This window comes from Ciconia boyciana, chromosome 6 (genome assembly GCF_034638445.1).
Source record: "Ciconia boyciana chromosome 6, ASM3463844v1, whole genome shotgun sequence".
Lineage (NCBI taxonomy): Eukaryota > Metazoa > Chordata > Aves > Ciconiiformes > Ciconiidae > Ciconia > Ciconia boyciana.
Window position 1 is genome coordinate 10360348 of NC_132939.1, and position 24361 is coordinate 10384708.

General features: G+C 38.0%; 1 protein-coding gene across 2 annotated transcripts in view; it reads left to right on the top strand.

The window, feature by feature from the left end:
- The window catches only part of SPON1 (spondin 1), a 208896-nt gene extending 186584 nt beyond the window's left edge, over positions 1-22312 (top strand). For both annotated transcript variants that reach the window (XM_072864296.1, XM_072864297.1), the window contains exons 8-16: positions 11821-12022; positions 13099-13239; positions 13605-13680; positions 14126-14308; positions 14640-14810; positions 14921-15088; positions 15977-16141; positions 17438-17701; positions 18546-22312. In XM_072864296.1, the coding sequence (XP_072720397.1) occupies positions 11821-12022; positions 13099-13239; positions 13605-13680; positions 14126-14308; positions 14640-14810; positions 14921-15088; positions 15977-16141; positions 17438-17701; positions 18546-18709 (1534 nt within the window). In that variant the 3' untranslated portion in view covers positions 18710-22312. The remainder of the gene's footprint in view (positions 1-11820; positions 12023-13098; positions 13240-13604; positions 13681-14125; positions 14309-14639; positions 14811-14920; positions 15089-15976; positions 16142-17437; positions 17702-18545) is intronic.
- The last annotated feature ends 2049 nt before the right edge of the window (positions 22313-24361 follow it).

The following is a 24361-nucleotide window of genomic DNA, read 5'->3' on the forward strand; positions in this document are numbered from 1 at the left end:
GCCTTTTGGAATGCAGAACAATTTGTAATACTTAAAATTAGAGATATTTTGGTGAAACTGCAGGAAGAAGTGGAGGAAAGCAGCACATATGGATTGGCATTTGCACACTATATCATGGCCAACAGTATTACTCTTGCAAGAAGTAACCAGGACCTGAGTTTATATAACACAGACAGATGTAAATGTGAAACACTCATTCTTCAGTGATTCCACAATAAGTGATATTTTCCTTACATTAATTACAAGTAAAAAAAATTATCTTGAAGTCCTAAAATTAAGAAATGGTCAAATTTCAATCTATTTTCTTAGAAACTAATTTTTTTAAAGTAAAAGCTTTCATAGGAAATATAACAAAGGCAAAAAGAAGCCAGTTCTCAGAGGGAAAACACATTATCTGTAGAAGAAATGCAAGCACGTCAATTAAAGTAAATATCTTGTTCAGATTTATGTACTCAATTTTTTGGATGAGATCTCTTGTTATAGCCTTCTATGCTTTCTCGTGGAGTATTTGTTATGCGGTGATGATGAAAATGCTTTGCCTTTAAAAAACTCAGGTTTCATGGTCAACTGCTCACAAGGGAACAGGATCGTAATTTTAATAATTAATATTTCTGGATTCAGACTTAAAAATCTAGTTAGTCATAAACTGCGGTAGTAACAATAAATTCTTGCAGAACTTTCTAGGCATTCTATGGTATCTACTACTGCAAAGAGATATAGCCATAAAAAAAATTAAAATACCATGTTCTGGTAGCTCTGTGCTTTTTAAGTGTAATAAGTCATATTATAATGTCATATAAATAGTCATATAAAGTCAATAGACATATAAATAGTCATATAAATGTCATATAAATAGTCATATAAATAAGTCATATTAACTTAAGTAGTTTGATGACATGCATCCTAGGAATAGACTATGATGATAGCCTGCAAAAATTTCTGTTGCTTCCCTCCATCCCCAAATATAGTGTTCTATAAAGTATATATTTTTATTCTTGCATGGCAACATTTTGTTTCAATAGTGCCACTACAGCATGTGTGTCTTTACTTTTTATTTCTGTAAATCTCTGGAGTTTTTATTTTCCCCACAAATCCTTATCTCTCTTGTTATCTCCCACTGTCACATTGTGCTGTCTATCCTAAAATGTGGTAAAAGCTGTCAATCCAGATGTAAATGAAGTTTCCTTCCACAAAATGACAGTATAGTACTAGGAAACATTTTCAAAGTTTGGAGATTTTGTGTGCAAAATGAGAGGAATGAGAAGGCTAGACAGAGGTGCTTGTTTCTATGGCAACACGATGGTGTGTCTAGCTCAGCTATTTTCTCCTTTTATGATTTTATAGATAGCTGGGATTTAATATTGTCAAAAATAGAAGAATTCTACCCCCAGTCTAACCAGAAATAGTAATGCATAAAGGACAATCTGATATTAAAAAAAAAAAATATAGTGAAAAAGGCAGTTGTGACTTTTGATAACATGAAGGCAAATACATAAATCTCTCTGGAGCTGCGATACAATTCCGAGTGCTCCAGCTTTGCATTTGGCTAATGGTTAAACTATATTTTAGGTCAGAAAACTTCCTGTGGTATATCCTTCTTTCCTGCGGTATATCATTCCTCCACACTGTAGATGTGCCATCTTAAGGACTACCATTTTCCTTAAACCATGAGGTGATCCCCACTTGTAAGACTTGAAGGACTTTGGAAGTTTCATGGAAGTGTCAGTAAACTCCTGACAGCTGTATGCAGGAGTAATTTATGTTGAATGAGCAGTTTATGCATCAGCAGAGCTAATCAAAACACTTTTGTTAAAAGGCTTTGACTTCAAAATGAAGGCTTTCACATAAGAATTGGATCTAAATGGTATATTTATGGTTTCACGTTGAAAACAGAAAATCTTCCTAGTGTTTTTAGATTATTTTTAATATAAATTCTAAATTTTATCCAGAAAGCAGAAATATTTGTTTCACCAAAACCAAAAGAACTACTTGAAGTAAATCTCAGACAAAACACATTTTAAAAATCCATATAAAAGAATCAGCATTTTGAACAGTTTTTATAATTCATTTAAATTTGAGATTGGGTGTGATTGAGCTCAAAATGCATGTATATATTTGGATAATTAATATAAGATAAAAGCTTTAATCATATGAATTTCCATTTTATTCATATTTTAGGAACTTAACAAGAATGAGTAAACCCAACACCATACGCTGCCCTCGCAACTTGGTACTCTATTTTAATGGCTCTACAGAGCTCCATGTAAATGAGAAAAGAACATAGTCTCTTATTTTTCACAGAAAACAGGACTAAATAATCCTGGGTTGTATACTAGCAGCACAAGGCTGCAAATTTCTACCTCTCCTAGCATGAAGTCACATGCTGTTGTAAAGTACCATGTTTACCTGAGCCTTTGTATTTATAGTTATATACATTTATTGTTTTGACTAAAAAAAACCCTAATCACAAAACTACATCAAAGAATTAATGTCTTAAGTGTTATGTTTATTATTGAGACTTAGCGAAACTTCATTGTTTGACAGATGGTCTGACACCCACATTAAGAAATTCATAATTCAATCTCAAAAGAGTAAGGAAGAACATATGTGTTTGTTGGAAAAGAAAAAAAAATTGTATCGATCATTTTTTTGTCAGAGCAAGCACATATGGCAGTTCCATTTTCTATCACTTACCATTTACTTTCTATTTAAAATTCAAATGTCACTAGGCAAGGAAAAAAGTTGGGTATTAAAACACAGAAAAGATTTAACTAAGTACAATCACTGCAAGAACTTCATACTAATGGTTCATGGAAATTAGTGGCCATCCAATTAAATCAAACTTACTCATCCCATTCTATCCTTGCTTTTGTTTTCTTTACATGTTCCTCCCATTGCTAGTTACTGTTTTATGATTATTTCCCAACCATCTGTTGTCTTTCCTTAAGCCAAAATAATTTCCCTTTATAATTTCATGAGTAATCATGTATGCATTATTTTCACGCATTATATGTCTACTTACTAATCCTAACTCCTCATTCTTGTGTAAATACTCAGCGAGTAACTGGAACGATTTGCCATTTAAATTTCTAGTGAACAGAAATCTATATGCAAAATTTCAAACTTCCAATTGTTATCTCTTTGCATTGTTATGAATGTAATGATAATTAAACCTTTACTCTAATTCACATCTCCAGACACCAAAAGGCATATGTAGGTTAGATGGATATAGCTGCTGAATGAAATGGAATGTGTATCATATTAATATAGGTGGTGAGATGTTGGACATCTTCGGAGATTACACTGGGACCGGGGAAATGTAAAATGCAATTCCGAGCTTTTGACACTTGCAAATTAAATGGTTTTGAAATGCATGACAATACTATTTTAAAATCTTTGAAAGGAATTTGAAGGAATATCTACATTTTGTGGATATTCCAATAAATAGCCTCATAGTAATTTTTGTTAAAAGGAGATATTTGCTCTAATCTAATATTCAGAATAAATTAAATTGATAGCAAACCAGTGTTCATTGCTAAAACAGTCTCATAAATAAGTCTATGCTGTTTATCTGATATTGTTAATGGGAGAGGAAAGGATCAGAAATCTGGCTGTGATGGTTCTTATGCTGGGTTGAAGAACTGATCTCTCATCACTGTTTCTCAGGACAAACAGGGATTGGTCAGTGCTTTGCAGATTAGCCAGGTGAAAAGGAGATACAAAGCAACAGCGTTCTTACAACATCCCATAGGATTTCCTTTGTAAATATAGCTGTAATTACTCTGAGCAGACAATTTGTAGCCCCAAAGCTCCTAGGAAGTGAAGAGAGAAGTTTCCTGAATCACCTGGACGCTCACAAGTCTATGGGGCTGGATGGGATCCACGCGAGAGTACTGAGGGAGCTGGCGGAGGAGCTTGCCAAGCCACTCTCCATCATTTATCAGCAGTCTTGGTTAGCAGGGGAGGTCCCAGACGACTGGAGGCTTGCCAATGTGACGCCCGTCTACAAGAAGGGCTGGAAGGAGGATCCAGGGAACTACAGGGCTGTCAGCCTGACCTCGGTACCAGGGAAAATTATGGAGCGGTTCATCTTGAGTGCGCTCAGCAGGCATGTGCAGGCCAACCAGGGGGTCAGGCCCAGCCAGCACCGGTTCATGGAAGGCAGGTCCTGCTTGACCAACCTGATCTCCTTCTACGACCAGGTGGCTCACCTAGTGGATGGGGGAAAGGCTGTGGATGTTGTCTACCTGGACTTTAGTAAAGCCTTTGACACTGTCTCCCGCAGCATTCTCCTAGAGAAGCTGGCAGCTCATGGCTTAGGCGGGTGTACTCTTCACTGGGTAAAGAACTGGCTGGATGGCCGAGCCCAGAGAGTTGTGGTGAATGGAGTTAAATCCAGTTGGCGGCTGGTCACAAGCGGTGTTCCCCAGGGCTCTGTGTTGGGGCCAGTCCTGTTTAATATCTTTATCAATCATCTGGATGAGGAGATTGAGTGCGCCCTCAGTAAGTTTGCAGATGACACCAAGCTGGGCGGGAGTGTTGATCTGCTTGAGGGTAGGAAGGCTCTACACAAGGATCTGGTCAGGCTGGATTGATGGGCCAAGGTCAACTCTATGAGGTTTAACAAGGCTGAGTGTCGGGTCCTGCACTTGGGCCACAACAACCCCATGCAACGCTACAGGCTTGGGGAAGAGTGGCTGGAAAGCTGCCAGGCAGAGAAGGACCTGGGAGTGTTGGTTGACAGCTGGCTCAACATGAGCCGGCAGTGTACCCAGGTGGCCAAGAAAGCCAACGGCATCCTGGCTTGTATCAAAAATAGTGTGGCCAGCAGGACCAGGGAAGGGATTGTCCCGCTGTACTCAGCACTGGTGAGGCCGCACCTCAAATACTGTGTTCAGTTTTGGGCCCCTCACTACAAGAGAGACATTGAGGTGCTGGAGCGTGTCCAGAGAAGGGCAACGAAGCTGGGGAAGGGTCTGGAGCACAAGGCTGATGGGGAACGGCTGAGGGAACTGGGGTTGTTTAGCCTGGAGAAAAGGAGGCTGAGGGGAGACCTTATTGCTCTCTACAACTGCCTGAAAGGAGGTTGTAGCGAGGTGGGTGTCGGTCTCTTCTCCCAGGTAACAAGTGATAGGAGGAGAGGAAATGGCCTCAAGTTGCGCCAGGGGAGGTTTAGATTGGATATTAGGAAAATTTCTTTACTGAAAGGGTGGTCAAGCATTGGAACAGGCTGCCCACAGAGGTGGTGGAGTCACCATCTGTGGAGGAGTTCAAAAAAACATGTAGATGTGGCACTTCGGGACATGGTTTAGTAGACATGGAGGTGTCTAAACCTTAATGATTCAACCTTATTGAATCCAACCAATGATTCAACCTTTTCCAACCTTAATGATTTTATGATTCTATTAATTCATACAGGTAGAGTCCTTTGGCTTTGTAGTCAGACTGGCATGGGTAAGATGTAGTCAGCCTGACCTGGATAAAATGCAGTAATGCCATATATTCCAAAAGGCTTCCTGAAACATGGTTTGATTGTAAATGCACAGTAAGTGATCTAAAAAGTGACAAGAAGTTATTCTAAACAAGAGCAAATGTTGACAGCACCATTGGGATAACCACATCTAAGTGGTTTGTGACAACCTGCAAAGAACATGCTCCAAAATCAGCAGTTTTCAGAAATTGCAATCCTAACTTGACATATCTGAGAATTTTTTTCAGTGAGGAAAGCCTGTTCACATTTGTTAACCATATCATTAAGGTATACCCATTCTGAAGGTATTAAACCAAATAGTGGGTATATTAATGAATAATATAACATTATTATCTAAAGTAGCATGCCAGGTACATTTAGATGACAATATGAAAATGTCTGAAAGACGCGCTGCACAAAGTCCCTTCCTTCTGTAATGCTTTTTAAAATATTCAGATTAATGATATTTTAGAACAGCATTTGTTCTGATTAGTGGTTTCAATGTCAGTGGTAGTGACATAATCCCTTAGTTGTGTATGCAATTCCATATCAATCTCTTTTAGCTGTTTATAGGCAATATTCTCATTTTAAGAGCTTACATACAGCAAAGTAAGAGGTTTTTATGCAGGCCTTTTCGTAGTCCAAAAGGTAAATGGATAAGCATTTGTTGCAGCTTTCTTTATTCTTTCATTATGAAATAAAATAGCCAGACTCTTACTGTCACCTACTCTGATTTGGTGCTCAGAGACAATAACAGCTTGGCATTAAAGTGCTTTTCAACTTTTTATATGGATGTCAGTCAAATTTCATTGACTCAGTGTTCATTTTAGCGTAGTTTTCTTTTCCCTGGCTCTTTTGGGACATGCACATGTTTAAATTATTCATTAGGTTAAATGCTTACCTGCCCTGCATTTAAGCAGAACTTAAGAAGGATTCTCCCCCTCCTTCTGTGCAACTCTGAAATTCTGTTTTTATGTTCAGGTGTTGATATCTGCGCATAACTTTGTTGTCCATGTAATGGTCCTAATTCTTCCACATCACTTCATAAATGGTTTTCTTAATAATACGTCATCTAAATATGCCATCTAATTTGTTCTGTTAGTTGCAGACTTCTAGGAGGGTAGTATTTTCTATTCAATTTTAGATCTTAATTTTCTTCTTTTCTTTTCTTTGAAGCTAGTGCACTTTTCAGGATGTTATGATTTTAAAGTTTATTCAATAAAACAGATGTTGTGTAGGTGCTGCTGGTAGGCAGGAGGTGAAGAGTTGGAAGTTCAAGGGTGTGAAATGTGTTTCCATGCTCATAATGTTATTTGTATCAATAGGAAAAAGTTCTAAAGATGAATAAATAGATTGTTCATCCTGGGCAGTGTATATATGATGTAGTGTAAGCCTCTAAAAAAAGGAGGACGTCACTTTTGCTGACTAGAGGTATAATAGGCAATTCATTTACTATTTCCCTAAAATATGCAGTTTTCATGATCTATGTAATCAGCTAAATTCTCAGCTTAAAAAAAATACTGTGTTTTCACATCATCAGCACCACCTAGAACTGACACTAAACCAGTGGCAATGTGGCCCACAGCGCTCTCACCTACCTACCTCCTCCGACGGTCATCAGACTTGGACTGGCTTCTCTTATGTTCACACTTTTTTCTGCCTATCTGAAAAGGCTACCACTTTATCCTTAGCACAAGCGAGATCACATCCTGGTACACTCAAATGAGTCTGGTATCCAGACTGTAATAATAGGCTTAGGACGATTATACCTCAATACAGCTCTGTGAAGAAACCTGGAGAGGTTTAAGCTATTTCAAACTACCATATGCTCCATATAGTTATTAAATCCATGGACTCAATCAGATTTTTTTCCCCAGCATAAAATATATAAGACTACCTGAAGTAGAATTTTATTTCAAACAGCTATCATAACAATTAGTATTTTATGCTCTCCTGTTCTCTCTAATATGCCCACTTAATCACAACATTATTTTTTACCCACAACCAAAGTCAGAACTTGGATAACTGTGAAGCACTGCACAAATTCAGTATTTCTGAAGATGTTTCAGGCTGTTGGCTTTTCCTCCACTGCTGCATAACAAGCATCTAATACCTTGTTTTAATTTAGTTGAAAAAATTATTTGCATTTGTGCTGCCACAGCTAGAATCACTTCTAGCAGCCAACATGGTGAGTTTAACAGCTAGCAAGAGATTCTCTGCACTACACTGCACTTTGCAGTGGAAATACAGATGCTCTTCATGTTCAAATCTGTCCTTATATAACAGGCTTTTGTGTTGCTGGAAAATACTTTATGCATGGGTGAGGCAAATGGTTTTCTTACACAAATATAGAACACACAGCATCCAGTAGTAAAATTCACATTGATTCCAGTGGTACAACCTCAACCCTATCAATGGTCTTATTGTTGAGCTAGTTAGTATCACAAAGAATACATGCTCAGGCTGCCTTTTTCTACGTCTTTTATGTGTATACTAAATATTAAATCAAAAGTAACCTCAAGGTTTTATTCTGCAAAATATTATTTTTACTATTTCTATCCAGTAACTCTCCACAACCACCTTCCTTATGTGTGCTCTATTACCTTTTACGGGGATATCAGTAGAACACAACAGTATTGATTGAACACTCAAAAACAGATCTTGCAGCAAGTTGAGTTTTCTGTTGGTTTGTTAAAGGCTTTCTTAATCCCCCATCCCCAGCAGGGATAGCAACTAGATTGTCACTTAGGGAAAAAACTTTTAAAGCAAAATCATGTTTCTGCTCTTTTAACCTTAAAAAAAAAGAGAGAAGAAAGAAAAAAAGAACATTTTCTTATGCTGCTCAGTATATGGCATCCCTATAGCCAGAGATCCAAATCATGCTAACAAACAAAAAGAAAATAGAATAAAAATAAAGAAAATGGAAAACATTACGATGCAGGACACTATCTAGTACTTCGCTTCACTCTGTACTATGCGACAGGAACTGTCAGCAGGCTGATCAGGCTCACAGAGGAAAAGTACTGTCTGCTTCAGCCAGCGAAAGCAGGATTCCCCAGCCCAGTGGGGCTCTCAAGGTTGTCACCTAGAACTTACCTAATGTTTAGGATTTGCTTTGCAACTGGTATTCACCACTGGTTTTATGCATGTACATGTGTAGGGGAAGGAAAAGGACATATTTGTCTCTTACAGCAAATTCACATCGGTTACAAACTTTAGGCTTTCCCTGTGGGCATTACCAAACATGCTCAACCTGTTGCAGAAGAAAACCTTCTTAAAATTTAAAAGTCTTAAAATGGCAATATATACTTGTATTGAAAGCAGAGATAAAAATTATTTACATTCCTATTTTATCAGGTGTGTTGGCAATACAGAAGTGAAAAAGCTCAGTTTTAGGGTGCACTTGAGTACATTTTCACACTAGTTTCCTTCAGGGAGATTCATAGACCAATCTTAGGACACTTGAGCCAGATGTGTTGTTGAGATATGCGTGGAAGGATTTAGGTTACTGCCAGCTTCATAAATTCATAATTCACGTGGATACTGGAAACATTTGAAATGTGTCATTAAAAAAAAAAAAACAACCCAAAAACAAAAGAAGCCACTAAAGATCTCTATTGTATAAGCCCAATCAGTGCCTAGCCCTACACCTAGGTAGTAGTTATCAACTGAGCCTTAGATCAGCACATTTCTCTTCCTTAATTACAGGAACTCAAGGACTGTGAATGGTGAATATTGGGCAACATTACACAATTGTGGTTCAAATTTGTATGCATACTGCTTACAAGTATCCACACAGAAATTAGTTAGAATAAAGTAGCAAGTGCAACAAATACACTTTATGATAATACATATTTTAAATACTTCATTTTTAAACACTGCATATAAAATTTTTTAAAATGTCCAACCTAGCATGTTGTGCTGCACTGCAGACAAAGTATATGTGCATTGTGTACGTGTCTGCGCAAGAGTGGAGGAAGGAAGAGGAGAAAACTTGCCTCCATTTGTCCTCTATTAATCTTTACATTTCTGTGTTAAACAGTTATGGGATAAAATACAGTAAAATGGCCACTAAACTAGCTATCTGACTCAAAGAAGGAGCAGAAGATAGGTAATTTTTGTGAGGCGCTCTGAAATTGGAAAATTATGGGAGGCTCAGGTTTACTTATATAATTTAACACATGCAAAGGCTTGTAGGCAAAGAGTATCTCCTACTGATGTGTTCCTTTACACAGTTTCAATATTAATATAGTTATAATTTAAATACACAATTAATTGTGATTTATATTAATAACATGATTAATATTTACTTTCCTAACAAAGCATTCAAAGCCTTAATTGTACGTGCCTATCACAAGCATAACAGGTGACAAAAGATTTCCATTATAATGTGTCTAAAGTAGTCAAGTGATTTCCAGTCCTCTGCCTCTAAATGGTATGATTGTGTCTGCCTCTCTTGTCTTTCCTGAGAGCATGTGTGCACAGAGCATTGAAATGTAATGTCACGCAATACATACCAACTAACCTCGTATCAGCTCAGGTGCCAGACGCCGTAGTGAGCGGCTCCACACTGCCCTTGCTTTTCCCCCAAAAGAGCTGACCTGCATCTCTATTCTGCAATGTCCATATTAGACATATTCTTAATATAAAGATCAGGTATACAAACACACCTCGCTTTGTTATTTTTACTGTGTACTGTTTTAAATATAAAATTCCTATAGGGAATTCTTAGAAACCCTTATAATGCAGTAAATCCTTTAGTTAATTGAAGTCAGTTAGCAGGCTTTTTAAGACTAATCACTGCTATGTACTTGACAAATATATCAGGTACTGTATTCACAGAGCGAAGTTGATACCGTCATTCATTATTTTATTACATTAGACAAATTGTTCCATTGAAATCAGTTCTGTCTGTCATGAAAAAAAAAGTCATTTGCATCTCTTTCTGGGAAAGAGAATTAATGTCATCAAACACTTAGAAGAAACTCTTCTACTCAGAGTCTTTAATTTACACAGTAAGAAACAACTTCTAAAGATTCCAGAACAGAAGTGGCCAGAACATTTTACCCATTAGCAAATGCCTACTTCTGCAACTTGCCTCTTGAAGGGGAACTAGATACATTAACTTAGACATCTTACATTTGAAACTGTGTGATAACTACTCAGAATCATTGTCTTTGGGCTGTTCTGTTTCTTCTAATGTGCTGAGAATGCTATAAGCCAGTAAAAATACACAAATGAAATGCCACACTTTTACAGGGACACAAGCATTTATAGGAAGAATAAAATCCTTATGACTAGAGAAGAACAGTGTATGTGCATTATATATATACAGCTAGCTAACCCAAAAAGGGAAGATGAATAACACTGTAAAAAAACCTCACATTAAAAATAAACACGGTCTTTAGATGCTCATAAAGCAGTGTGTTTTGGCATAAAATTGAAAAAAAAAACCAAGCTGACTCTCTATTGATCCAAGTCCTGTAACTGAAGAAAACTTGGGTTGACATCAGACCAGTATTTGGTAGAGCAGAATTGCCAAAATCATATTTTAAATAACTCTGCATTTGTTGTTGCTCATGAGAAAGATGCCATGAAGGGGTCCAGGTTTTCATCTGTGAACAGAAACCTCCAGTTCAGGCCTGATTTTATTTTCCATTTGCATAGGAATGTGATAGTTGCTCGTCAGCATCGCAGAGCACTGCATGATTCAGCACGATTTCTTCCTAAGGGAACGGCTGACAAAGGCTGGATGAATAGAAGCATTTTCACATACATTGGCAGAAACCTGCAAAAGTCTTGGCTGAACTCTCTAGGGCTGGCAATGGCCATTAATCTCTCACTTACATGAGCACTAAAACTCTATTAATGAGTGCTTTTTTTGCACACATACACACAGTAGCACTTCCAAGCACTTTGGCATTGGAATTTGTATTATGGGGGGGGGGGTATGTCAAAAGTATCCCAGCAATCAAAACCTCAGGTAATTCTCTGCTATTTTACTTCAAATTTTTGTAAGTGTTGTGACAGATTTTATTATTATTATTATTATTATACAACTAAGACACAAGCATGCTGCTGCAGCTCTTTATTGCTACGTATCTCTCACCCATTAAACTGTAAATGTCCTTGAATGATATCAAAGCTGTTTCTCAGATGGTACATGGAGACTGCAAATACAGAATGCTGAGCAGGAGTCCTCTCCCTGTCCTGCTTGTCCATCTCCACATACCAGATACACAGTGTCATGCCAGTGTTCAGTATGTCCCAGTCTGAAGCACCAGTTTCATTGCCCTCTAACAGCAAACTTGAATTCAGTTTTTAATAGTCTTCCTATGGCCAATTTGCAGGAGAGCTGCTCCCTCTGCTGAGTTTTCTGTCGATCGTCACCGGCACCTGATGTCCTTCCTCACCATGCTGGGCCCCAGCCCGGACTGGAATGTGGGTCTCTCTGCTGAAGATCTCTGTACCAAGGACTGCGGCTGGGTTCAGAAAGTCGTTCAGGATTTAATACCCTGGGATGCTGGCACAGACAGTGGCGTTACCTATGAGGTATGTGGACTATTTGTAATATATTCAAAACATAAAGTTTACCTTAAAGCAGTGAAGAAGGAAAGCTATTTGATCCATGGTAATGCCATATGTGCCTTTATACTACTCTAGTAAAAATGTTGCTTATAATGAATTAAAACTCATTTAGACAGATGCTAGCTACAGTTACTGTCGGTCATTGTGTCTGAATTCCCTAAGCATTATTATTAATGGGATAATATTACATTCACCTGGGATATTATTATATTCACCTACTAAATAAAGGGAGGACTTAGTTTGCTCAAAACTAAGCATTAAGGTGTCCAAGCCCTTTGATGCAAATCTGTGTGCCATCAGCAGCCACATCAACTTGAGTTTTCTACTGTTTCAACCCAATGCCAACTATTCTGCTTGGCACAGAAAACTTAACTATTCCTTACAGCAGGGATTGAAACTCTGGACTTCTCATCACTACAAAACTCTAAAACCATCCATTTTCTCTGTCTCCATCACTCTTTCAGTCTAGGAAGATATTCACGTCATCCTCTGGTAAAGTCCTGTTTTTGACCAAATGAGTTACGTCAAATTACTGAATGGGTTAGGTCTCCATAGGTGGCAAGTGACACCATGTGTCTATACAGACAATATGGACAGCTGAAGTTGGGCAAAATTAGTCACATCCTCAAATACCACACATATTCCACATATTCCATATACCACACATATTTTCAGATGACAGAAGATGGTTGGTTTTTTTCATCCAGACCTGGTCTCTTTAGAACCTAAGGAATTCTTCCAGTTATAATGCAGCTCTGGAGGCATACTGAATAATTTTTTTTATTAATGTAGTTATCTAACCACACAAGGCATACATCTTATTGTGAACCCAGCTTCAGGGCTGAATCTCAGAGTGTTAGAGAAGTGCTTCCTGACAAAAAAACCCCAACGCGTTACCATTAAGTATGAATGTACCGAGTTCGTCTTATACGGGAATTTCCCACTTTAGCATTTTGGAGGAGTTTTAATTTCTGCAGATGAATTATATTAATAATAACTATTAGTTTATTTTTTAACATTCTTTTTCTTTTTGATTGCAGTCTCCTAACAAACCTACAGTGCCTCAAGAGAAGATCAGACCACTTACAAGCTTAGATCATCCTCAAAGTCCATTTTATGATCCAGAAGGAGGATCTATCAAGCTGGTAGCCAGAGTTGTCATTGAAAGAATTGCACGCAAGGTATAATATATATATAAAATTCTCAAGCAAGTGAAAAACCCCACTTCATAAACCAAAAAACTACTCCTTCCTGTCCCCTCCCCCCCAAATCTACACTCCTTAACCTACCACAACAAAGATAATAGCAGAAAAGAACTAAAACTGTTTCTTAAATTTAAAACTGTCTTAAGGTATTATTTCTCCTGCTTTTGGTAATTGCTGCATCTGCTTAATTGGGGATTTTTTTTTTTAAAGTATGCATAGGAATTAGAAGAGCAAAAAGTGCTGCAGATGCAATAGTGCCTCACAGTATACTGTTTTAGCGCCTCTCACTGCGTACACATATGAGTTTCCTATATCCAATCTTGACAATAATTTCTTTACAGGGGGAGCAATGCAATATCGTACCTGATAACATAGATGATATTGTGGCAGATCTAGCACCAGAGGAAAAAGAAGAAGGTACTTTTTAAATTAGTTTGTGCTGTACTAATTTATATTTTATTCCATTCTCCACTGTCATTTCTAGATAAAGTACAAAACTGAGTTAGGAGCAAAAGTCCCACTCAGTGCCAAAAAGTGATTGAGGTTTTCATCTTTTCCGGTATCTACTATTAGCCTCCCTTTATAGAGCAAAGAAATTGCATGTATACTTGGAAGATGACAATAACAATAAAAGCAATAAGAGAAGCCTTTTGGGGTTGAAATTAAATGTTGGTTTGTTTTTTTTTTTAAATGAAAGTTTGCAATTGGTCTTTTTTTTTCCTTTGGGTTAAAAACAGAGAAGATAGAGTGCAGGAGGAAAGAATGTATCCTATTAGCATCTAAAGTAATCACCAGCCAAGTAAAGAGAAGCAAATGGAGGACAATCTATTTTTAAAGTTCACTGCCTTTTCTTACTTTTTAGATGATACCCCTGAGACCTGCATATATTCAAACTGGTCCCCATGGTCAGCCTGCAGCTCTTCTACCTGTGAAAAGGGCAAGAGGATGAGGCAGAGAATGCTTAAAGCTCAGTTGGACCTCAGTGTGCCCTGTCCAGATACCCAAGATTTTCAGCCATGCATGGGTCCAGGCTGCAGTGATGAAGGTAATCAAGAGGAAAGGGTGGAGGAGAAGAACACCTTGTAGTGTTGACTTTTCCTTTAAAGTTCTTAAAGCTGTTGGTTGCTGTATGACTTGGGTCAGAGGAATAATTGCTGAAGAATACAAAATGAAGCTGTCTCTGGTCAATTCTGCAGTTCATCTGAGTCGGTGCATGAAGTACGCAGAAGTATAAATGAAAGGAGTAAAGTAAGCAATAGAGGAGAGGATAGAATGTGAGAGGCAGCATAAAAGTGATACTGCACACAAATGGGCAACTACAGATTTATCAGCAAGCATGTTAATATTAGCAATTGAAATGGTTCTCTGTATTTTAGATGGTTCCACTTGCATGATGTCTGACTGGATTACATGGTCCCCCTGTAGTGTTTCCTGTGGGATGGGAACACGATCTAGAGAGAGATATGTAAAACAATTCCCTGAAGATGGCTCTATGTGCAAAGTGCCTACTGAAGAGACTGAGAAATGTATTGTAAATGAGGAATGTTGTAAGTATTTTATTTAGCTTTGTAAAATCCAGCTAATAGCAGGAGCACTGCCCAACATTTTTCTATATGAGCTCTACTAGTGAATGATTTTCTCTGTCCACTTTGAACAGCCCCTAGCAGCTGCCTTGTCACTGAATGGGGAGAGTGGGATGAATGCAGTGCTAGCTGTGGCACGGGGATGAAGAGACGACACAGAATGATCAAGATGACTCCTGCTGATGGATCCATGTGCAAGGCAGAAACTACAGAGGCAGAGAAATGCATGATGCCTGAATGCCGTAAGTGTCCGTGAGTTTATCTCCTCTGCTATAGAGGCATCATTTCTGACATGTTGCTCCATCACACAAAGAATATAGCTAAACCAGAAGCAATGTTGCTTTTTCTTGTTCTCCTTAAAATTAGATCCCTTAGGGAATGTGCATTAAATACCATGTTCACCAACAGAATGAGAGTATCAGTAAAAAATATTCAGTGGTATGCTATTACTGTATTACTCATACAGTGATGTGTATATTAGCAAGTCATATATAAGGAACTCTAATTTATGGAGTATGAGGTACATTTAATCATAAGGCTAGAATAAAACAGTGCCTTTTAGCCCATGAACAGTTCAGAAATTGAGGTGCTCCTTTTGTGCAGTCAGCCAGTCTCACCCTTACTGTGACTATTAATTGACTATTACTGTGACTATAATATTTTTTAAGAAATATTAGCATTTTCATCAAAGACAGAAAGAATTAAGTTTAAAAAGATTTTTAGTAGATAAAATGTGGAAGTATCACATTTTAGACTATATCAATTTGACTTCCAGTTCTGTCCACTGCAACAATCCAGGTTTTTTTACAGGAGTTATGACTGAAACATACCTTCTTAAACTATTTATTCCCTGGAAACACTGGGACCCTGTAGATATGAATAAGATATAGAAAAAGATAGCAAAGAAAAGGTATTAAAACCAAGCAAACCTTTCAATTCAATATAGTGTTTTCTGAGCTTCTTCAGCAACATCATTCAGCTTGTGATTCTTTTGTCCAAAGTGACAACAAAGTATAATTGGTTGATGACAGAGAAAACGTGGCGCATTTTCCACCTGTATTATTTTCAAAATGTATACCTTTGTAACTTATGTATAACAAGAATTCATTACCTTTTTATTTTCGTATTAGATACCATCCCCTGTCTACTCTCTCCTTGGTCTGAATGGAGTGACTGCAGTGTAACATGTGGGAAGGGAATGCGAACCCGGCAAAGGATGCTGAAATCTGCTGCTGAGCTTGGAGACTGCAATGAGGAGCTGGAACAAGCAGAAAAATGCATGCTGCCCGAATGCCGTAAGTGGGAAACTCTCTGGAAAGAGGAGGTTAATTATGTGTGTCACAGTCTATGGGCCAAAACTTTATCACCATTTTTTAGCATCACTTCTTAGATAGGAGTGATATCAACGTGGATTTTTTTAAAAAAATTTTTGTGTTATTATCGTGCACTTTCAGCTATTGAGAGCTGGAATATGACCATGTCTTAATTTCAGCTTGCCTTACTCAACCCTACACTGATGACAATACTGCTTTGGGTATATGGTTTCTGCATATTTAACACACTACAACTTCAGGCAACAGTTTGTGCACTTCCCAATAGTAAATAAGTTAGAAATATAAAACCTATTTTTTACTCAAATGCAGAATGTGTGCTAGGAAAGAAGGAAGGAAAGAAGGATTAAAATCACCTGTGTGATTCTTTTAGCTCACAGAAAGAGCACAAAAGAGGCTCACTCCATCTTTGATACATCTCTGAACTGTATCGTAGCCTTTTTACTGATCTACATCCCTTTGCAACCTGGAATATCATATAAGCCAGTAGATGGTGTGGAGAAAGCTGCATTGATTTTTTACCTTACGCTACTAAACCCCCCCACTTCTTGGGTGGTGCAAATTTCTAGTTGCTTTGCAGTCTTTGTGAAGCGTGATAGCCTAAGGTGCTGCTGAATGAATAAGAGATGATTGCTTTTAGTGTCCTGTTGCCAGCTGGTTTATGAGGCTTTATAACTAATTACACTATTTTTCACAGAAAGCATTGGTTTAAAAGGCTTTTACACTGTAATTTGCTAATTCAGCTTTTCTTAAATAATGTGAAATATCATTTGATTATTATTCACTGGGCCTGTAAGTTTTAAGCAGTGCTGAAAGATTAAAACTTTTAAGACATAATGGTATTAGTGAATCTTGCTTATTGCATAACACTACCAGTAAAGCAAGGCTTAGATCTCAGAGGTATCAGATTCTTTGTAAATATAACTCAATTTTTAACAGCTTTTCATTATAAAACAGACATATGGGTAGGAAAATTGAAGAAGGCACAGGAGAATTATTTATATGTTCTTTGCAATTTTAGTGATCTGCCAGCACCACTCTTGAAAAAGAAATTGAGGAATGTGTCAAATAATAGTTCTGCTGGAAATGGACTCATAAAATTTTGACGTGTAGCCTCACAACATTTGCTGAAAAGACTGGAGGCTTAAGCTGCGTTCATGTATTTAGGGTGTAAAATCTCATTCGGCACATCTGTGTGATTCTTCTTGACCTTATGTTTAGGTCTCACGGCTTTTGTGTAATATTTCTCATTCTTTGCAGCCATCGACTGTGAACTAACAGAGTGGTCCCAGTGGTCCGAATGCAATACCTCATGTGGAAAGGGCCATATGATCAGGACAAGAATGATTAAAATCGAACCACAGTTTGGAGGAACTGCATGCCCAGAAACTGTCCAACGTACAAAATGTCGAGTAAGGAAATGTCTGAGAGGTCCAGGTATGGAAAAAAGGCGCTGGAAAGAGGCCCGGGAGAAAAGGAGAAGTGAACAAGCAAAAAAAAATATAGATAGTGAGCAATATCCAGGTGAGTGTGAAACCATTTTTTAGTATGCTCATGTCTATTTGTCTTTTCTGCTTAACAGGAGTTTGTGAGCAGCTCCACTTCATGCTGCAAGAACATTTGCAGCATTTCAGTCCAGGGAAAGTTTTAGCAATAAAGTAAAGCATAGCCACTTTCAGTGTTTGCCTGTCACCAAAAATGTGCAACCTAAGTTTAGGGCACAATGGAGAAAGGCTCACATCTGTCCATGTCTCATCACTGAAAATATTTTAGCTTCCCACTACAAAGTGTGGAATGTGAAAACAATCTAGAATTTAGACCTGGTGAAGAACTCACTGCAATTTCTACAAACCTGGGTGCTAATCTTTGCATCCAGTTACCTGTGAACTTGTTCCTGGATCCAATACTGAATTTCAAAACTGAATTGATTTCCACCTCAATAATCTGATTCAGACTCAGACTGCTCTGAGAGATCTGCTCGGGCTGCTTTTTCAATAAGGGACAGTATTATCAAGCACTGATGCCTCAAATCAATAAAACATAGTATCTTGTAGTATAGTTTACATTATCCAAATATTAATTACTGCTAAGTTGTGGTTCATGCTTGTCTAACATTTAACAGTTTTTAATTTCATCTTTTATAATGTAGACAGTAAATTTATTTTTTAATACATTTTTTCAGTGTTTGACAAATGCACCTTGGTTATACTTAACTGGGGTTTCTTAATTCCTACTGTAATAAACTAGGCAATATGCCATCTTAGATTCAAGCGATGTAAGTGTGCACACATGCATAGTGGTACACATATTGAGATATGGAGGTTAGACTGAAATACTAAAAACTTAATTAAATGACTTATTTTTTCAGTTTGTAGGCTGAAACCATGGACTGCTTGGACAGAATGTTCTACACTCTGTGGAGGTGGAATTCAGGAACGCTACATGATGGTAAAGAAGAGGTCCAAAAGTACCCAGTTTACTAGTTGCAAAGACAAAAAGGAGCTAAGAGCATGTAACGTTCATCCTTGTTAACAAAACACAAGGCTTCCAAGTGATGCACTCTGAGCTAAATGGAAAGTCAACCTTGGTTTGGTTTTTAAAACAAAAAAAATATAAAGTGTATATTAGTTTTCATTTTTGCAGTGTGGTTTGCTTTTTAGTCTTGCTGGTGCAAGAAATATATTTTATAAATATTTCCTCACAGATTTTTGCTGAGAGTAAATCTTTGATACTCCAGCCAGCCCTTAATGCATAAAAATAGTAAGTCGTTATGAGTCATTTAACTAAAATACACACATATCTGTGGACATGGAATAGCCATATAGAAATACTACTTGTAAAGACATGGGATGCATGCATATTAACATAACTAAGTTGAAGTGACATGTTTCATATGTGGGAGGATTTGTCTCTCGATTTGATTTTGAAAATCCAAAGCAGTGCCTACGTGATTACACAACTATGCCAAGGAGTAATTCCAGTAATGCTGGTTCAAAAATATTAAAGGTGCATGTTTATCTTTTTACACTATTGGGTTAAGCTGATAGTTATAATAATTATCCTATATACTTTTCTTCACATGGATGCTAAGGTCCATGCAAAATGGTCTGTGTTTCTTTAAAACTTAAAAAGGAAATAATTTGTGCAGCTCAATAGTGATGTCTGCCCACTACATAGCCACTGTCGAAACAGCACACAAAGAAAACATGTGAATGTCATAACATATTTAGATGCCATATTCTTTTATTGGGTCTATCCACTGCCTCTCAAAATGGATACAGAACTAACAGAAATTGGTCCAAACACAGAGAGTCGCAACAGCTGTGTCACAGAAAGACTTCCACATGAGAGACACTAAAAAATTAGATTAAGTTTTGTGAGGTTGTTAATCACGGTGAAGAGAGAAAGAGGTTTATAATATAATAAAAATGGTAGAGAAAAGGTAAGCCAGGTTCTCACGCATCCCTTATAACAAACAAAGGGAAGGGAGCCTCTGAAATGAAACAATGACAGCCTCTTAAAATATTAATTACAGATTGAAACAAGAATATATTTACAGCAGTGTCATTTATGGTTTTTTACTCAGAGTATAGGAGGATCTAAAAATTTCTAAATCTGTGAGAATTACTCATTTGTAGATATACTAGCCAGGATAAATGTCTTCCCTGACCACTTGAGCGATCAACAAACTGCCTGAGATTAGAAAATAGCTCCTCACCATTCTAATTGCTTTTCTATTTTACACCATCTCCTGCAGAGTTTAGCTCTCATCCCTACGTGTAACCAGGTGTAGGACCAGCGAGACCTTGGCCTTCACTTGCCATTGGAATATAATACTGTCCTGTAAGTTTAACAAATTAGCATTAAAGATGAGAGATTAAGGGGATGGGTTATCGTTTGGTCCAGGAAAGGCAGCATACACCTATGTCTCTACATAAGTAACAACAGTGCACTGAAAATAAAGACTGTTGACTCTTAAAATAAGCTTGAGAGAAATGAATGGAGAAAAATTTATTTTACAGTCTCTGCAAACCAGCCTTAAGTGATTTACTCACTTCCTTAACACTTGGTCACAATCCTGAGAACCTGACACCCAGGTTTTAAGTGTCCACATTTGATGTGCATCACAACCCACTGAGGCTGTTCAACTTCCCCATCACTACCCTGGGAATCCTCTCCTTACCTCCCTGGACCTGAACAGGCTAGGCGGGCTGGTTGCATTACACTGTACGGCTTTTCATCATCATTTCTCCACTGAACACTGCAAAGGCTGCTCAGGACTTCCACAGCTGTCGCACCCCACCCCCTCAAGGTATTTTACAGCTTTTTTTCGACCTGGAATGAAGGGAGGGCCGGGGAAATAATGGAACCAACTGCAGTGTTTAGCCTCTCCAGCTGCTGCTAAATGAAATGGATGCAAGCCCATAGTGAACCAAACCAGGAGGAAAAAAACCAAGAAGGTTTAATGCTAAAACCAAACACTTTACATTTTGCACAGCTTAGCTCATTTAATAATATTAATTCAGCTAGTGTGCCGCCTTGTACCTGTTGAAAAATTCTACAGTTTATGTCTCTATAGCACTGTCATTGCAGTGTAGCAGCAAGACTGTCCCTAAGTAATGTATTTATGACCTTACCTTGCACATTACCCTTTTATGACCAAAAAAACCCCAACAAAAAAACCAGTGGAATGATATAGATACTGGAGGATTGACCAGCTGAGCATATTTCAGGTGAAGAAACAGATGGCTGCAGAGAAGAGCTACAGCGATTAATGCCAGGCGCTCAGCCAGGGCAGAGCTACGCGTGCAATCCAGACCCGCACACCACCTATCTTTGTGAGCCGCTCTTGCTGAGCCTGACAGAGGCTATCCCAGCTGAGGTTAATCACTCAAAAAATAATCTTTGACTGTGAAATGTGTGACAGAGTCGTTTTTGTAGGCTTGGATCTGTGAGAGCTTGGGGCAGAGGGAGCAGAAGAAGAAAGTCTCCTGAATGGGAAAAGTGCTATGAGTTTATGGGCTATATTTTATTGCATCAAACCTTACCTTACCCTTGTTCAAGCTAATCTTGCAAAACTGTGCCTGTTTCTGCAAATAATCAATTAAAAATAATGTTATTTTCATTTTCATGTTTGTTCCAGTCCATCAAGCTGTTTTGTCTTTTAATTACTCCCTTTGCCAAAGGCTACATAGTCCAAATACACCTTTAGGTATGTAGGAAATACACATCTTTCTGAACATGCCCACAAAAATGTCCGTTAAAACAATCTGGCATTCCTTTCACTGTGGTTCTTACTAATTTGATTCTCCATATACTTTATTTTCTCTTAGAAGGCTGCTCAGTGTGATTTCCAGTCATTTCTCTTAGGCTTATCAAAGTTATGAATGTTGGAATGTTTTTTTTCCCCCCACCTTGTTAATACATGCAAGGACAACATAGATTGTACTGGGTCAGAAATGTGTGATCATTCCTGCCTAGGTTCAGCTTTTCACACTGTTTTTCTGTTGAAACATTTTACAAGTTACTTGTCTTTCTTCTAACTTGATACAAAAGAAATATTTAAGCTTGTTACATTTTGTAAAAAAAAAAACCACAAACAAAAACAAATGAAGAAAAAATAAGAGGTTGATTTTCTATTCAGAAAAAAAAGCTCTGATATACAATATGTAGAAGTACTGCATTGTTACTGTAAACTTTCTAGTAGTGTAATAGTCACTGATTATCAGTCAATAAAAATGAGAACTGTTATCTCTCTTTATCTCCTGAATAATACTGCTGAACTGAAAGCACAGATATCACTCCAGTTTTGTAGACCTCAACTATCAGATTTTAGCATTGTGTGTATGGGGTTTTTTCTAACATACAAACTGTAGAAGCTTTACACATAATAAAAAATAAAAGTTAGGGGCTTAACTAATGTACAGTAGGACTCTGTGTGTGCAGGATACAATTTAAACAAAGTTTTGTTTGATTGCATTTTTAGATTTCCTTCATTGTTTTTGTTTGCTGTGGAATTATGAAAAAGCTACCATGAATATTTCTTACCAAAGTCTTGTGTAGATGTTTTGTAGCTGTCTGGCTAACACATTATTATTATTTTGGAATAAAGACATCTTTACTATGAAATTTGCACTTGTATGAGATTCTGTTCAACTAATATGATTATGTATACCCAAAAACCACACACACTTATTCAATATAAGGAGTCAAGTCATGCTCTTATTTACATTTTACTCCTGTTCAAGCTAACGGGATATCTGGAGTGAGCTGGATTTTACTAGAGCCAGTCATTCTTTCCGCTTGGAAGTTATTTGCATCAAGGTTTTTGCCAAACAGTTTGTTGTTCTTTAGAAATCACAGGGTAACTTAGGGTCGTTACTCAAATTACCCTGTATTACTCTCACGCTGGCTTTGTTGCTGCTGTTGTTGGTTTTTAATAAAAGAGAAATTATTTAAAAGAACACATTTTAAAGCCTGGTGACACATGAATGGAAAAATTGTTAAAAATGAGCTTTCGAAAAGTCTAGATTTTGTGAAAGTTTCAGCTGATATTTTGTGCTACTAGAAGACTATTTAGGTATGCCGCGAGTGTGAGTACGTCACTGTTAATTACAGGGAGAAGTAGAGCAGTTATGGGGAGCCACTCAGCAAAGCTGCTGCTGTAGAAATGCGACTGTAAGTAACACCTTGCAGCCAGCTAGAAGTGACCAGCATGTTCAGGAAAAAACCCTCTTCCAAAACTAAAGCGTAACAAGGCTGAGGTGGACCTAGAGGTAGTTGTCTGGAGATGACAAGCTAGGAATTGCTTACCAGTAACTGAAGGCAGGGTCCGGTCCAATAAAACTCCATCGGCATTTAGAAAAAATGCTCGGTATTTCCAAGCAGCTGTTTCAAGGCAGGTTTGTCGGCGTGTACTACAGCGGCACGAGGCAGCCCAGCAGTGCTGCTCACCTGCAGCGAGCTGCCTGCCCACTGAGCATCTCTGCTCCAGTGGTGCTGGGCTACTTGGAGAGGGCCAGTGCCTGCTGCCAAGCCCTTCCCTGCAGATACTCTGCCATAGCATCATGCAATTTTTGTAGCCACTTTTAGAAGTGCAAAGGCAGATGAACCCACCTCTCTGTAATCCCTGCTTTAGTTTGTTGGTGAATAGTGTAGTTTCAGCAAAAATTGCTAATCCCTTTGTCTTCAAATAAGACCAACAGCACTGAGCCTGCCTGGCTTGAGCAGAGTAGTCACTGCAATGCCAGTAACTGTGGTCTGGCTTAGCAGGACCAGTCAGCTGGGCACCTTCACATCATGAAGGACAATTTACAGTATCCAAGTGAACCAATGAACTCTTTCTCCACTGACAATGTGAAGCTAAGTGAATTTATAGAGCAATTTAATGTTCTGGCATACCGAATGGTGAGACATCTGGAAGAGCAATCATGAAGGTCACAGAGCGCGTAAGTCAGCACAGTGAACGTATGGCCTCTTTAAATGCTAGCCATCCAAGGGACTGCTTGGGACCTACTTGGCAGTATGCCTGCTCTAACTTAGGCTGCTCTTCTTTGCATGGCCAACACACCTAAACCATAACCAGCATGGCAGAAAGATGATGGGTAGAGCAGGTCCTCAACTGTGATTTGTAATATGAGTAAATAATTAACTCTCCTTCTAGAGGTGTCTGCCGTTCTCAGGGCCACAGATACAGAGTTTCTGGGGTGGGAAAAAACTAGCAAAACCTTGAAATTATGCACAGCTTTTAGCTAAAATCTGAAGCCTGTCATTGCAGACTATTTGACAACTATCATTTCCATTTCTGATATAGTTATTAATGCCACAACATATTTTCACATGGCTATGCTCTTAACTGCAAAGAAAACTATAGTGTGTGTGTATGTGTGTGTGCATGTGTACAAATACATATATATATAGTATACAGTGCGTACATACACAATTTTTTCTTATTTTTTTCCACTTAGGAAGCAGCATACTGACTACGGGGTGGGGGGGCAAAAAACCTTTACCAGTAAATTGAAACGTGCTTAAAAATCTCTTGCTACCAAGTTTCAGGCACTTAGTGTTCTTTGCTCCACATGCAAACCCATTTAAGATCTTTATTGCAACACTTTCAACTTTGGGACTCAGTCACTTCATGCAGTGTTGTGCAAAACAAAGCAATTACAGACCACCTGAATG